The 16,551-nt window shown below is 44.2% G+C and overlaps 1 protein-coding gene across 1 annotated transcript in view; it reads right to left on the bottom strand.

Moving 5' to 3' along the window:
• Window positions 1-10,034: 10,034 nt before the first annotated feature.
• HTR1E (5-hydroxytryptamine receptor 1E) overlaps window positions 10,035-16,551 on the bottom strand; it is a 41,971-nt gene continuing 35,454 nt past the window's right edge. The window contains exon 2 of the mRNA XM_054820610.1: window positions 10,035-11,372. Within this exon, the coding sequence (XP_054676585.1) occupies window positions 10,093-11,187 (1,095 nt within the window). The 5' untranslated portion in view covers window positions 11,188-11,372 and the 3' untranslated portion in view covers window positions 10,035-10,092. The remainder of the gene's footprint in view (window positions 11,373-16,551) is intronic.

The raw sequence follows: 16,551 nt of genomic DNA, 5'->3' as shown, positions 1-16,551 counted from the left end.
GGCTGCAGTGGCACCAGCTTGCTGTTCCTCAGCCTGGGGACAGAAAGCACACTTGGTCTCTTCCATTGCATTTCCTTAGCTGTTCAAGCTGGGCACTGAGCTGAGAAGTTGCTGTCACCACAACAGCCCCTTTAAAGATTGGTAAGGCCTTGGCAAAGGTTGTTCTTGTGAACATCGGTGGCTGCTGTGCAAGGTGTTGGGAAGCCCAGCTGCGGTGCTGGGGGGTTTATGCTGTTGCTGTGCGGTGAGGGTTACCAGCCCCTCTTTCGGTTTTGTCAACACAACCTTTTAATTGTCTTGGTGATGAGTACTGGCTGGCCGGTGCCATGGCTTTCTTTGTGTGTGGGCTACGTTTGGTCTCATTGTCAGTAGGTCTCTTAGCCTGAACAGTTGCTGTGGTGTCTGTACGAGAGAAATGGCTTGTTTCCAGCCAGGACCGGTGGGTGTGGAGAACAGCAATGCTCTCTTTTACAGTGGGTTTGAATCTCCTGCTTGGTAGTGTTTGCTCAGTAGAAAAGCAGGACTTGTCAGTCTGCTTTAGGGAATGGGGAAGTTTAGAAACTGTCCCCAGTGTGGCTGTTTTACCCCCTGAGTTGGTCTGTTATTGCCCTGGGGGTATGTCCCTCCCTGCAGTGCAAAGAAGAGTTTGAAGGCAGAAAGCAAATGAGCTGAGAAAAGCGAAGGCATCCCTGTAACATGGGCTAACGTGTCCTTTCTACATTAACTGGTATGGCTGGTCCAGATGCGCTGGCCCGAGCTTTTGCAGGGGCTGACGTGTGAGTACAACCCCACTGAGGGACGACACTCAGCCCCTGCTGCTGTCCGCCTTGCGGTAATGTGCCATACAGGCTGGACTGAAGGAGCAGGGATATGGCAGCACGTGCTCAGTCCAGGCAGGTCTGCTCTCCCGCGGGTTTCTGCTGCAGGTCTGGTGTGGAGCAGGTCTGGTGTGCTGGGCCATGCTGCAGGGAGAGGAGCAGTGGCTGCCTTGGGGCTGTGCCTCACTGAGAGATGCCTGGGGCGCGATGCTGATGCAGGCAGCTTGTTCGCCGTCTGTTGCCTGTCCGGACGCCTATCCTGCTCTGTCACCTGCCTGCTGGTGCAATGGGGTTGGGGGACACAACTGCTTAATGCACAGCCCAGGGGAGACAGTGGTCCTGTCCTTCACACCCTCCACTTTTATTTTGGTCAGAGGTGTCCCGAATCCCCTGGGTGAAGGCGGAAGCGGCAGTTTGACTGAGGGCAGACCGGGCTGTGAGGAAAGCAGGCGATAGCGGTGACACCGCGTCCCCGGTGCACAGGGGAAGACAAGGCGCAGCCTCTGCCAGCCATGAAGCCCCGGGACTCAATCCCCTTCCTGCCCATGGGTTCTCCATGCATGGTAGAAAGGGGTACAGTCTCCTACAGATTTTAATTAAAACCACAGATAACCTGCTCTTTAGCAAGGAGCGAAACTGCTGTAGTGAAAAATTAAAGGATTATGATCTGTGACTTGTGTGTATATGCAAGCATCAGACCAGGACAACCCTGCTTAATTTTGCAATCCTAGATTAACTTCTGTGACCTAATTGGATTCATTTTTTTCCTTCTGCCTGCTTCAGAATGACCGTCCAGTCATAATACAAAAATGTTCTCCTGAAATTGCAAAAATAAGAGGTATTTTCTTGTTACGCTAAATTTAAAAAGTGATTATTTTTATTTTTCATATTCAGACTTAGCAATACAAGAATGAGGAATTGCACTAGAATATATATGAATAAAAATAAAGCTCTAGCTGATAGGCTTGATTTTAGTGGTCAGATTCTCCAATTTAAAAACTCTCAAGCTGGAGGTGTTAGCCTGATTTTTTTTTATTTATTAGAGAAATAAAATTGTTGAGGTTTATCCCAGCACTCTAGCAGCTTGTCAGGCTGTTCTTCCTATAAAGGACTGAGATATTATTTCTAGTGGCGTCACAGAAGTGGAAGTCATTTGTGTGGAACTTTCCCTGAAAAGGTTGCTGTAGAAAGCTTTGGAAAGAAACAATTTTTTATTGTAAAATCCACTGGAAGGTCACTCTGCTCATTGCAGGTGGTTCAGGCATGCACGTGTGATTTTATGTTTTGCTTCTTTGTGCTCCTTTAAAATTAATAGCCAGAAGCTGAGTCATTTCAAATGACGTGCAAAACAACAGTTTACAAAGGAATAGGAGTTCTGTCCTCCCTCTTCCCAGTAGTTACGGTTTGTTTCTTAATTAACAAAATATGCGTCTTTTATAAAGCGTAGTTGCAAGGAGACAGTGCTTCATGCCTCACCTCATAGAAACGTGTCCATTTGCAGTCATGTGGTATATGAAATGGGTATTGGAGACACAGTGCTTTAGAAGATTTGAGTACCCCAATGACATGGGATCTTGCACCAGATAGAAATGAGGATGAGAATTTGTCATGCAGGAAATTAATCCACAAAAACTTCAGAGAGCTGATCTATATGCTAATGTATTTTGAGAGTGCAGTGCAAGCAACTGGAAGAGGGTGAAATATGGAGGGTTGGGGGGAGTGGGGTGGTGCGGGGACGGGGGCATTTCCAACACTGCTTATTGCATCTGGGAACCATACTAGCTGTGGCTTTCATTTCTACTGATAGAAGCCCCATGGGAGAGGAGAAGAGAGGGAATTATTAAAAAGAGATCTTAAAAAATCATGACACGTGGGAAGACATCATGGTGTATTATGCAGCATCTTTCATTTGGAAGAATCTTAACTTACGTTAGAAATCTGATTTGTAGTAAAAATGCAATAAAACAGTAGCAGAGGCTGTGGAGAGCAATGCCATGGGACAGTGCCTGCAACCGGATTTCCTAAAATCAAGAGCAGAGTGATGCTTAGGTGGTGTGTATCACCATAGCACCAAGGTAGCCTTGCTTCTTGCTACACGTTACTAGATGCCACTGTAGTGCAGAGGAAGGCTGCAAAGGAAAGGAAGGGGAGAGAGATAAGAAACAAAGGGAAAAATAATGAACAGGAGCCATAGACCAGGAAAGGGGGAGATGAGGAGGAAAGAAGAGTGATTAAGAAGGAAAAAAACGTGGTAGCAAATCATTCTTCCTTAGTTCTTTCAGCAGAGGTTCATATAATTTGCTAATATATGTTTTTTCCCACAGCTCGCTCATGGTTACGTCTTCTACTTACAGTAGCAACACTAATTTACCTTTGTGGTGGGTTGACCCTGGCTGGGGGCCAGGTGCCCACCAAGCCGCTCTGTCACTCCCCTCCTTCACTAGACAGGGGAGAAAAAGTATAACAAAAAGCTTGTGGGTCGAGATAAGGACAGGGAGAGATCACTCACTAATTATCATCACGAGCAAAACAGACCGAACTTAGAGAGGGAATTCATCTGATTTATTACCAAGCAAAACAGAGTAGAGGAATGAGAAATAAAATCACATCTTAAACCACCTCCCCCCACCCCTCCCATCTTCCTGGGCTCAACTTCACCCCCAGCTTCAACCTTCCCCCCCTCAGCGGCACAGGGGGATGGGGAATGGGGGTTACGGTCAGTTCATCACACGGTGTTTCTGCTGCTTCTTCATCCTCAGGGGGAGGACTCCTCTCATCGTTCCCCTGCTCCAGCATGGAGTCTCTCCCACGGGTTACAGTCCTTCACAAACTGCCCCAGCATGGGTCTCTCCCACGGGGTTCAGACCTTCAGGACCAGACTGCTCCAGCGTGGGTCCCCCACGGGGTCACAAGTCCTGCCAGCAAACCTGCTCTGGCATGGGCTCCTCTCTCCACGGGGCCACAGGTCCTGCCAGGAGCTTGCTCCAGCGTGGGCTTCCCACAGGGCCGCAGCCTCCTTCAGGTGCCTCCACCTGCTCCGGTGTGGGGTCCTCCATGGGCTGCAGGTGGAATCTCTACACCCCCTCATCCTTCCTCCATGGGCTGCAGGGGGACAGCCTGCCTCACCATGGCCTTCACCACGGGCTGCAGGGGGGTCTCTGCTCTGGTGCCTGGAGCACCTCCTCCCCCTCCTTCTGCACTGACCTTGGTGTCTGCAGAGTTTCTCACATCTTCTCACTCCTCTCTCTGGCTGCAAAAGCTCCCTCTAACTGTTTTTTTCCCTTCTTAAATATGTTATCACAGAGGCGCTGATTGGCTTGGCCTTGGCCAGCAGCGGGTCCATCTTGGAGCCGGCTGGCATTGGCTCTATCAGACACAGGGGGAGCTTCTAGCAGCTTCTCACAGAAGCCACCCCTGTAGCCCCCCCCGCTACCAAAACCTTGCCACGCAAACCCAACACAACCTTTCAGGGCTGATTCAGTACTTATAGAAATTAGCAGAATTCTTCCCAGTCACACTTATGGAGCAGTGGTCCACAGTGGAGTTATTGCATATTTGAGTGGGGACACATTAAACCGTGAGAAATTTTATAAATTTTTCTCCAGTGCTGATAGACGTGGCAGGATATAATTACCAGTTTACATTAATTTGAATGTAGGAAATGGTTTGTTTAGACTGAGTGGGAAGGATTAGTTTCATCATACAATACCATTTACATGTGATCACCTACATGGGATTCATGAAAAAGTAAAAATCCCCTGGCAGTGGCAGGGTGGGGAGGGAGCAATATTGGTGATATTACATACATAGCATAAAATAGAGAATGTTAAAGAATAATTTTACAGCTGATGAACCTGGCATTTATCCAAACTCAGGTAATTTTTAAAAATTTTATTCTTTTTGGTCTTAAGAGAAAAACAGCAATTACAAAGGGACTATGTGTTGTATGGGACTCTTATGAAATACAACTTGTAATATATTGCCTAGACCGAGAAAAGATATCGTAGTATTTACTGTGTCCACTTAAACAATAATGCAATTTAATGTAATTCTTCATACAAATCATTTGGGTGTGTAAAAGATGAATGTACACCAGCCTGTCTGGTACTGATATTTGCAACGGTTGAACAATATGCAGGCACAAGAACAATCTCCGCACTTGTGCTGGAAGCCTGTATTTCCCCTCAACACTGCAATACTGTGCACTTTTTGATAACTGGGGCTGAAAACAGAGGAGTGGAAATACAGACCCTGGAAAAGGTTCCTTTATCCTTTTAACATCTTGTCCCAAGGAAAGCCACTTTTTTTTTTTTTCTTTTTTTTTTTGTTCCTTCCTGACACATGCAAAGGACAGAGTCTGCTGGCAGTATAGAAAAATAAGAAGTGGCAACTATGGAAGACTGGACAAGTCAGGTACACGGCAGTGAAGCCTGAATAATGGCAGCCTTTTACATAAACTCAGTGAAACTTTCCCATTTGGAAAGTTCAATCCCATCATCTATCTCCATTCAGGAAGATCAACAAAATTAATCTCACGTGCTGAAACAGCTGAGTATATCACTGTGGTGAGGAACCCTGAAGATTTAAAGGGATGTGGATGAGCCAGATCTAAGTGTCTCAGGACATACATAGCTCCTAACATGTTTTTGCTGTGTCTAGGATGTGCTATGCACTCAGGAGAGACAGCTCACCTTGGGAGATGATGTGATCTATGTGGGAAAGATGGAGAAAAAGTGCAAATGATATACACACAATAAGTCCTCCACTGCCTATGTTGACTGTTTTCTTTTCAGAAGTCATGTTAGAAGTGGGTTTGAGAAGGAAAAAACATCAAATGCAAGGAACAGGAGAGAGGTTGCACTATGTGGAGGTGGTGAAGACAAAGCTTGCAGAGAAGAGGGCTGAGGTTGGCACAAGCAGAAGAGCAGAAGCTGAGTGCAACCTGAGTTGTGTGCAACCCTACCTGTGCAGGTACAGGTCCCTAAAAGTGAAGATATAGGTCCCTAAAATGATAATATGTGAGTCAATTTTAATGTGGTAGAAAGGGAACAACAAAGATAGGGTACGGGAGATATAATTTGAAGAGTATGTCTTCTGGGCAGGCCAAGTGGTTGATGGGTGCAGTCTTCAGGGCTAGGGATGTTCAGGGCTAAGATATTCAAAACCTGCCTGGATGTGATCCTGTGCAATCTGCTGTAGGTGAACCTGCTTTAGCAGGGAGGTTGGACTAGATGATCTCCAGAGGTCCCTTCCAACCCCTACCGTTCTGTGATTCTGTGATTCTGTGATGTATGAACTCACTCTAAAGCACTGGCTGCTTGCACAGACTGAAAAACTTCTGGTTATGGCCTGGACATATATAAGACAGAATGAAATCTGACAGACGTGAATACCCACAGCCATGGGTATCCTGACAACAGCACTGAGATGGGGGGAGAGAGTGGGGGGCTCGCTCCAGTAGGACTACGATACATTTAGGGATTAGAGAGAGTCAGAAACCCAAAGGCAGGATGGTGAGTTGGGGGTGTAGAGAAAGGAGGAAATAGCACTCAGAGAAATTATGTAGAAGTGACAAGAGAGCTTGAACAGGCAGGTCTGGATGAACCCTGCTGTAGAGAGGGGAGAAGAAACCTTTCAAGAAATATAGGAAGAAAAAGACAACTGTGCAAGGGGAGCATTAGGGAAAATAAGACTTTGAGGAGGAAAGATGTTTCAGAGAGGCTAAGGAAGATGGATGTATGCTGAAGGTCTTGGATGCATCATTAAGAGCTTGCTGGGAAGAGCTTGCATTGCAGACCGTGGTGTGGCTGGGCCTGATCCAGGATAGGTATGAATGGGGAGTTGCCCTGGACAAGAAGTCAAAGTTTAGTCAAGGATTTGCAAATCCTTTGTAAAATCAGCAAATACTTAACACAGAAAAAAAATGAAGTTGCCAAACAATGGTGCCAGACTAGCAAAAGTTTTTATTTCCCTGAGATGACAGGTAGTTTCTGATCAAGTTAAATTGTTTCAAGTAAACAATCCTTTAAATTGTTCCTGACTTTGAATCTGAGCATGGGGAAAATGTACAGGACATCTTCATCAGTCTAGTGGCATTTGTTGGAAAACATTGCTCTGTGTTTAGCTGATGACTTAATTAGAAAAGCAGTAGTCAGCTGGCAGTGAATGGTGAGTCTTTATTTAACAAGGAAGCACGAAATTAGCCGTCCATCTGTTTTTTCCTGTTAATTACCTCTAAATATTAAAATTGAATACAGTTTTCAACCTGATTGGTAGTTTGAGTGGTAATAGTGGAGATCAGATACTAAAAGAAAGACATTTATAAAAATGAAGATGATGCAGCTCTTGTATTTTACAGCTTTCATACCTGTCTCTGAAACATTTCCACCTACCTTCAACAGCTGCTGTGGTCATGTTCACCATTTCTGGTCCTTCAGCCATCCTTCTGGCTTTAAACAAGCATCAGTATAGGTGACAGAGTTAACTGAGCTGTTACTTTTGCATGAGCAATGTGACTGCACACCACGAGCCAGCAGCAGCGTCTAGCTGTGGGGTTGGCCCCACTTTGGGGGTTGTTGTTAGTGCGGGTTGGACTAGTTGGCCTCCAGAGATACCTTCCAATCTAAATTATTCTGTCTGCCGATGTGCCCTTAGGAGCAGCAGTCAGAGCTGGCAGCCTATCTCGTTTTGTTGGTTTTTTCCCCTCTGAAACCCCTTTCACCAGCAGTGCATTCCCACCTCTTCCCTTTTCCTAGCAAAGACCCCTGTGCAGCCCACCCCGCGGCTGAGCCCGAGCCCCAGAGGCAGCCCCAAAGAAGCTGGCTGGGGCACAGCTGCTGCCTCATCTTAACCGAGTGCCTCGGGGTGACTCAAACTGTCTGCTGGGGCAGCCTTGCACATTTACTTTTCCCTCTCTGATCATTACTGTAGCTGGGCACCCTTGCAGCAGAGCAGTCAACTGCCCAAGGGACACCAAAACCTACTCTCTTCTAGCAACAACTGCCTGTGTGTCCTGGCTCCCCTGCAGTATCACCTTGTTTGGGGAAATTATGCACAATCCTTGTTCTTTATGAATCATTTCTATTGAGCTTGCTGAAAGAAAAAAAAAATTATTCTGCAGCAGTTCTTACAAGTACTACTTTTTATTTTAAATCCTGGATATTTCTTTTTTTTTTTTCCCTAATAGTGTACGTACTCTGGGGAGCTGCTTTGGTAGTTTTATAGATAGGCAGGGTCAGGCCACTCTTTCCCAGCTTCAATCAATAGTTTTCACCTCCAACAAGCTGCAAAAAGGAAAAAAACCATAATGGATCTCTATGCTTCCTCACTAGAAGACAATTTCAGTGGCTGACATTATTTTTTCCCTCTTTTTAGATATTAATGTTAGCTAGTAGGGAACCCGAAGGCAGCTGGAGGAGACAGCTGTGACAATAGCTTCAGAAAGGCAACTGGAGATAAACCTCCTAAACTCAGGCATGGAAAACTTTGAGTCCTTAAAGCAGAATCCCACTGCATGCAGGAAAGCGGTAGGTCACGCTTTTGTCACCTTCCGACTTGATTTACACTCAGCTCGTGGCACTGCATCTTTCCAACTGAAGCCTTTCTCTCAGAAATAAGTATGTCATTTCTCAGCTCCATCCGAAGTTTATTACTCACATGTTACTTACAGTTCCTTGACTCTTGATAAGAGAAATGATTGTGATCTTGTAAATTTTCAAAACATTTTTCAGAGATGGCTTCCAGTGCTGTTACAACACTTTTGCTACATCTAATACTTGTTTTGATGGATTTGAAGCTGCCATGCTATAGTTCACTGTTATTGCATGTCAGGTTGATGTATGTGATATTTTCTATATGGTATATTGATATAATTCAAAAAGAATTTTTCCAGAAAGATGGAAAGGGAAGAAAATTATGGTACAAGGTAAGTAATAAATATTTAAACAATGCTTAAGAGCTGCTAATGGACAATACCAGATTCTCAGCTTTGATTTTGCCCCTTCCCAGCCTGATTTCCACAATATATGGACCAGGACATTTTAACTTTCATAAGCATAGAAGACAGGACATAAAGAACTCTCTGTCTCTGTCAAGACAGGGGAAGTAACTCTGTGAAGGACTCACAGAACAAGAAATCCTGCTAGAGAACCTGGTCGCAGGTTAAGCTGACAGGAATACCATTGCGAATTGTAAGATGATGGTAAGGCAGATGTGCAGGCTGCTATTTAAAAAAAATGTTTTCCCTATTTTTTTTTTTTTTGCTGCTGTTCAAACAGAAAATAATTTGGTTTTAGATGATGTTTCTGAATTTCTGTATATTGCTGGCCTGCTGAGAAGATATCCAGTTGTTTAAGTCGGTGGGGTAAGATCAATTGATCCATGGGGTGGTGCACCGCAAGGTCCAGGAGAAATGTGGCGAAAGTGAATAATGCTGCCCCAGAATCGATCAAGGCACAAGGCCTGAGCCCTGAAGAAATATGGTTAGTGGTATTAAAAACATGACCAGTCAGATGTGCAGCTGGTCTTACAAGTGTGACACTCGCTAGCTGTGTCCTCTCAATGGCCAGACAAACTGCACGGGTGTCTGCCCCATACTTTGAACATAAATCAGGAATCTTACACAAAAAGAGCCACTTAAATAATTACTTTGGAGTACAAAATGGGAACCATTTCTAGATGGAATGAACTGAACTTTGCTTCTTCAGGAATACATGTGGTGAGGAATACCAGAGGAATGGTTTATTCTGCCTTAGCCCAAGCTGGAAATGGTGGTTATTTCCCTTCTAAATGACTGTTACAGTTTTCTCAGAACACCACAGTAAAGATTTGCTGTTTAGCTGTCATGACCATGAAGTGTTTATTAATTTTTGAATATGTATTTATGGGGTTCAGTTTATAAGACTTCATATTACTACAATGCACGATAGTTTAGACATTTGATACTTAAATGAAAAAAGTATAAAAGTGAATATCGTTTGCTTCTTGAATAATTGATTACACAAAATGTCTTAAACATGAGTATCTAATAGTTTCTGTTTGTTGTTGTTTCATTGCTAAAAAATCTGTTCCTTTGTAGAATAAATTTATTTCAAACTCTTTACCATGAATAACACTAGAGGTAAAAAACGGCAGAATGAATTACAGGCTAAAGATAAGTCAAGCAAATAGGCAAACACAAAAATCCCCTTTATCAAGGGAAATGGTGACAGAGTCAAGTTATTTTGCTCATTCTTAAGGCCAGGAGTCACGTCATCATTATCATCTCCCAGTACTTTTAAGTATGTTCTCGACACCTGATGAGCTTTCTAAAGGCCAACTTGAAATCTTCGTTAAAGCTAGTGTACAGCAAAGGGTTAATAAGGGAGTTGACATATCCCAGCCAGGTCAAGAAGTCCGCTACTTCTGGAGAGACAGTGCAAATGTGGAGGCCCACAAGCAGCTCCTTAATGAAAAAGGGCAACCAGGACAAAATGAAAGCACCTAAAATCAGCCCCAGAATGCGAGCAGCCTTTCGTTCCCGCGTCGTGGAGATCTGCTGCCGGTCACCAGCCAGGTCCAGGTCATTCTCGAAAGGAGGGATCCTCACAGACACATTGATTTTATCGAACTCTGTGGTCGGGTCGGATGTGGAGAAGTCCGAGACGCAGAACGTCTGTGTAAGCTTGCAGCTGGCAAAGGAGTTTTGGCTGTCGGTGCTCCTGTTGCTGAGGTGGCGGCTCGAACCCCGCTTTTGGTAAAGGCTCTTTGCAGCGTGGTAAATTCTGTAGTACAGGATCAGGATCAAAGTCAAGGGGATATAAAATGCCCCGAATGTGGAATAAATAGTGTAGATGACATGATCGTGCTGAATGCGACACTCACTGGGAATATTGACGCTGTGGTGATTCCTCCAAAACAAAGGGGGCATTGATATGAAAATGGAGATAGTCCACACGGTGACTACCATCAGCCCGGCCCTTTTCGCTGTTCTTTTCCTGGCATATTCAATAGCGTCTGTGATTGCCCAGTACCTGTCCAGAGCAATGACACACAGATGAAGGATTGAACACGTGCAACAGGTCATGTCGACGCTAAGCCAGATCTCACAGATGAAGTATCCCAAAGTCCATTTATCTATCATTATGTAAGTGATGCTCAAGGGCATGACGAGAACAGCAACAAGGAGATCAGTCACAGCTAGTGAACATATTAAATAATTTGCCGGCTGGTGGAGCTTCTTGGTTGTGGATATTGCTGCGATTACAGCAGAATTCAGCAGCATAGTCAAGGTTGTGATTGTGGCCAAGGTCAGGGTAACAAGCATCTTTTCAGTTACTGTTTTTGGCTTCGCAGCCACATTGGCTTCAGTGGTGCAATTTGTGAAATTCATTTTCCTCTCTAGGATGCACAGTGAAAGAAGAAGTTGCTACTTCAGGCAGTGAATAGGTCCAGGTTCAGAAATCACTCATTTGAAAGAGCGACAGAGATGCTCCACATGCAATTTTTTTTTTTTTATAATCCCATATTCAACAGAGCAGCAAAAAGCTTCCATGTTTCTTCCTGTTTATTGTTTTCCTAGAAGATAAAACCACATCTGTTAGTGAACCTAGAGAAATCCCACCTTATGGGAAAAAGTCCTATGCTTCTAATGTTAGCATCTCAAATAAAAATTTTGATCTGCTTTTCCTTCTCTTCTCCTCTCCTGCTGTTTCTTCCCCTTTTTTCTCTGCATTCATAGTTCATTTCCTCTTCTTCTCTAAAGGGCCAGATTTCCTGCTGATGTGAACTGGTTATTTTTTCTTTGGCTTTGGAGAGCTCACTTTAAGTAGGAGGTTGGACTAAGGGACCTCTAGAGGTCCCTTCCAACAAACACTTCTATGATCTCTGTGAATTATTGATACTGGGAGCTAGTCATAGAATCATAGAATGGTTTGGGTTGGACAGGACATTAAAGATCATCTAGTTCCAACCCCCCTGCTGTGGGCAGGGACACCCTCCACCAGACCAGGTTGCCCAAAGCCCCATCCAACCTGGCCTTGAACACTTCCAGGGAGGGAACATCCACAACCTCTCTGGGCAACCTGTTCCAGTGTCTCACCACCTTCACGGTAAAGAATTTTTTCCTAACCTTTAATCTAAAACTACCCTCTTTCAGTTTAAAATCATCACTCCTCATCCTATCTCTACATGCCCTTGTAAAAAGTCCCTTTTTCTTCTTGTTAAATAGGCTCCAGCAGACGAAGAGCTGAGGAAATCATAGAATAATTTAGTTTGGAAAAGACCTTTAAGATCATCGAGTCCAACCATAAACCTAACACTGCCAAGCCCACCACGGAACCACATCCCTAAGCTCCACATCTACACATCTTTTAAATACCTCCAGGGATGGTGACTCAACCACTTCCCCGGGCAGCCTGTTCCAATGCTTGACAACCCTTTCGGTGAAGAAATTTTTCCTAACATCCAACCTCAACCTCCCCTGGCGCAACTTGAGGCTATTTCCTCTTGTCCTATCACTTGTTACTTGAGAGAAGAGACCGACCCCCACCTGGCTACAACCTCCTTTCAGGTAGCTGTAGAGAGCAAAATAAGGTCTCCCCTCAGCCTCCTTTTCTCCAGGCTAAACAACCCCAGTTGCCTCAGCTGTTCCTTGTAGGCCTTGTTCTCTAGACCCTTCACCAGCTTCATTGCTCTTCTTTGGACACAGTCAAGCACCACAAATCTGCCTTTTCATTTTAATTGCTATATGAGAAGGATCAATTACTTCTATATATCACCTTTGGAAAAAGAAATAGAGCAGCCTACCTCTGCAAAGGCATGCCAGCATTTCATAGTTTTCTATTCTGCTTTTTCATACCCATGTCTACATTAATATCTTGGAAACAGTACTTAAAAATTACTCAGGTTACCTTTAACATGCAGCTTTCAAACAATGTTTAAAGCTTTATGGCAAATGCTTAGTTTTACACAGCACATTAGTGTTGCTAGGAGCTTATATAGTTTTGTCTAATTATTCCTGACATTTCACATATCCCACTGTATGTGTCTTTAGAGAAGACAGGCAAAAAGCTTTTGCCTTTGCTTTGAGATTTCTATTAAATTGTGCTCTCTGTCAGGCAGTCCAGTATGATGCAAGGTACAAACAATAATTAAAAAAAGGTTTAATTCTGTTTCAGGAGTTCATATATCTTATCCTTATATCCCAAAAGCTGACTGAAGCCAGAGTTAGCAGTCTGTGGGATGCAACTTGGGATACCCTCTGGGGCCTTGCTTACACATTTGTAATTTATCTTGGCATAAAGGATTTCAGAAAACTGAAAGCCTGAATCTTTTTCCATTAAAATAAACAGAAAGATTCCTTCCCCTGGCTTCCCTTATCGAAAAGTAAGGACTCCTCTAGGCTAGCTGTACAGGCTCCCTCGACAGGCAGGGGAATGAGGTAGCGGCTGCCAGAAATACACTTGTCCCCTCTCAAGACAAGTCTTTAAGGCAGATGGTGTGAATCACATTCTGGAAATGCTGATCTTTCTCTATTTTGACTACAAGTGGCTCTTCCACAGTTGCGTTTAGAATACATGCCTGATTTTTAGATGGCTAAATTTGAGAGGTAAAACCCATTCTCACTGACACCAGTGGGACTTGGATTAGGATCTGAGGAGAGTTTGCACATGCAAGCTAATGAGGAATTAAGAATTTGAATGAGGAATTATGAATTTAAAACTAGTCAGCTGCTTAGGTCTGTGTACATATGCTCTTATTCATAAATTGGAGTGCCACCTTCTGAATGAGCTGAATAAGGAACAATCAAAAATAGAAACTTCAGAAAAAAACCTGTTCTTTGCAGATAGGCCCTAGGAAAGCAGATCTGTATCATCACAGACTCTGGGTTAGCAAAATGTGAGTTTTAAATTCTACCCCAGGGACAGCAAAAGCCCCCCTCCAAACTACAATCCACTCTTCAGAAACTCCTTAAAGTATCAATAGCCTTGGAGAAAATATCAGGCCTGATGATTAAGAATAGACTGGAGAAGCTGGATGGAAATTCATCTATCAGTCTTCAGGTTGTTACTGCATTGGAAATGCTGATTTGGTAGTTTAGGCCTAAAGCCAAAACTTCAGCTCAAACCTTCTTCAGAAATTGTTCATGGGAGTCTTCTCTGTCAAGCCAGATCTTGATTTTCTTAGTTTGCACTCTGATCGTGTGTGACGCTTTGACCAGAGGATAAAGCAAAGAGGCTTTCTCTGCCTTTCTGCGCTCCTGGAGCATGGACCATAAGCAATCGCAATCCATATGCTTTCCTCAGCGTCATCACTTAGCAAGTGCCCCCTGCTCCACAAGCACACTCAAAGGTACTGGAAGGCACCATGGTATTTGCACATCCTCCACAACTGCCTGTTGATCTGGTCCGTGCACAAGAGAGCTCCTGCTGCTTCTTGATGTAAGCAGCATTTTTTTCTGCTTGTCCTTCACTTCTCTGGGAGCCTTGAAGTTTCATGGCCCCAGCATTTCTCCCCATCCTGCGTGGTCCCTGCCTTATTCTCTGCTGAGCACTGCCTATATGCATCTGAATTCCAGTAGGAACTGAATTGCTGTGGTTCTCTCCCCAAATGGCCCTTCACACTGACATAGCCCCAGGGAAATCCTTTCTGAGCTCTACCCACTCTCTGCACCACAAGGATACTCTGAAAAATAAATTCTTCTTTTCCTTAATGAACTTGTCTTTAAACAAATCCCATCACACTTTATCAGGCCCAAGCACCAGGCTTCTGTTAGGACAAAGGATACCGCTGATCACACGGGGGAGTTTCGTTGTTTAAGTCTGCTCACTGCTCAGCAGGACCAACATTTTTTTCCTTGGAAAACCACTGCAATAAATGAAGATGGGGAAAAATATAAACAAAGCATCTTCCCTGCAGAACACAAGCCTGCAGGCCAGGCCCATCGCGTCATGTCAAAACCCATCGCTGGGGAGTTATTCGGTTTTAATTCCTGTGCTCCTTATAGGAAATGAGCCCTTAGCAATTCAGACAATATAAATACCACATACAAGAATTCTATTAAACCAACATTATTAAGGAAGTATATTTACATGCTGAAAAGTCTAGAGATGTTGGGCTGAAGGTTTCCTCTACGGCTTAAGTCTGCACCTCTTTTCATCCCTTACCCACATTATGAGGATACACCCTGGCATTATAACAGTAATTAGTAACATTGACTGTAGGCATTGTGTTTTCTGTCTCCTGCTGTTTCCCTTGCTGAGCCCCTTTCCAAGGCATCCTTGTTTCTATATGATCTGATCCCAACTTCTGCCTCCCAGAGAACATGGTCCCTTAGCCCTCGCTGTTCACCCCACAGCTCACCTCCTGTGCTGGCGCAGCCTGATGCTCCCCTCACCTGCTGCCGCCACCTCAGCCGCCACCTCCCGTGGCTTGGCCAGGGCTTGTGTCCAGCCTCCCGCAGTGCCTATGCCCCAGCCTGCCCCTCACTGACCTCCCTTGTCCAGCTTTCGTCTCTCTGCTTTTGAATTAGAAGACACCTCTGTGGAATATTTTTGCCCAGAAAAGAGGTAGGTTTTAAAATGGGAAGTGATTTACTAGAAGATGTCAGTGATTGACCTTGCTTATTAATACAGGGCAGGACTTAAATGCTACTTATCATTAATCTTTAAAAATGCAGGAGTGCTTGTGGTTGTATATTTTGTAGATCTTGTATTTTAACTCTTTGTTTACTGCCTGTCTTTTGTGGTACCTGGCAGCCCCTCAGCAGAGTCAGGGACCATCTAGTCTGAAACATAACAAAAGAACCCAGGCTGTGATTCAGGAAGGCAAAGTCTGCTGGGGTAATCCCGGTGTAAGGGGTTCCCGCCGCTTAGTTTACGATTAGCTTGGGGAACTGATGTGGCTTCATGTTCTTCACACTCATTTTCTGGTCTGGCCAGGACACCTCCATGATTTGCTTCTCAGCTGAGGCTACACGAAAGTTAGGGCTGGCATGACCGGGACAGGTACCAGTCCTGGGGCACTGGGGAAGGGGCACAGGGACTCTAAGCCCAGGTCTCGTGAAAACAAAGTATTGGAAAATTTACATTCTGAGTGTTAGGGCATTTATGACCGATGCACATAGAGATACTAGCTACAAAGGATCTAGTGAGAAAGCCATGTATGTTAACAGGGAGAATTTTGCTGCCTCTAATCAAAAATAGCTCATTTCCAGTATCTCTATCACTTGCCTGTTATTGCTATATATAGTATTATTATCATTATAGTAATTGATTGTGGTTTTATAAATGACTTCTTGGAAGGGACATTAATACCATGGTTATTTAAAGTACTCTCAGTAGAAGCACTGCCATGTTTATGTTTTGCAGCTGTATCCCTTTAAGCTGTCAGTTATTTCATACAGAGTGAATTTTATACACATAGACTAATTTTACTGATTTGGTGGGAGAAACTCATCGGGGTTCCTCCAAATGGGAATCAATCACGTTTCATATTAGCTGATTATTGGTAATGGCATTGAGTGCTCTCTGGGGGGAGGAAAGGGGGAAGAGAATGATTAATTGTTCCTTAAAAGCAACTGGACAGCTTTAATCTGTGAGATGGCAATGTCCATGTCTGCTCCTGCCAGAAAATATCTCCACCTTCTCAGCAGAGGACCACTGTGTAGCAGAATACTCTGAATTTCCGGTGGACTGACTGATTCCCACTCCTTGGCCACTGAACTTTTCACCATTTGATAAGAAATGGAATAACA

Source organism: Grus americana, chromosome 3 (genome assembly GCF_028858705.1).
Source record: "Grus americana isolate bGruAme1 chromosome 3, bGruAme1.mat, whole genome shotgun sequence".
In the NCBI taxonomy this organism is placed as follows: Eukaryota; Metazoa; Chordata; class Aves; order Gruiformes; family Gruidae; genus Grus; species Grus americana.
The sequence above is the reverse complement of the archived record's forward strand: the minus strand, read 5'-3'. Positions and strand labels throughout refer to the sequence as shown.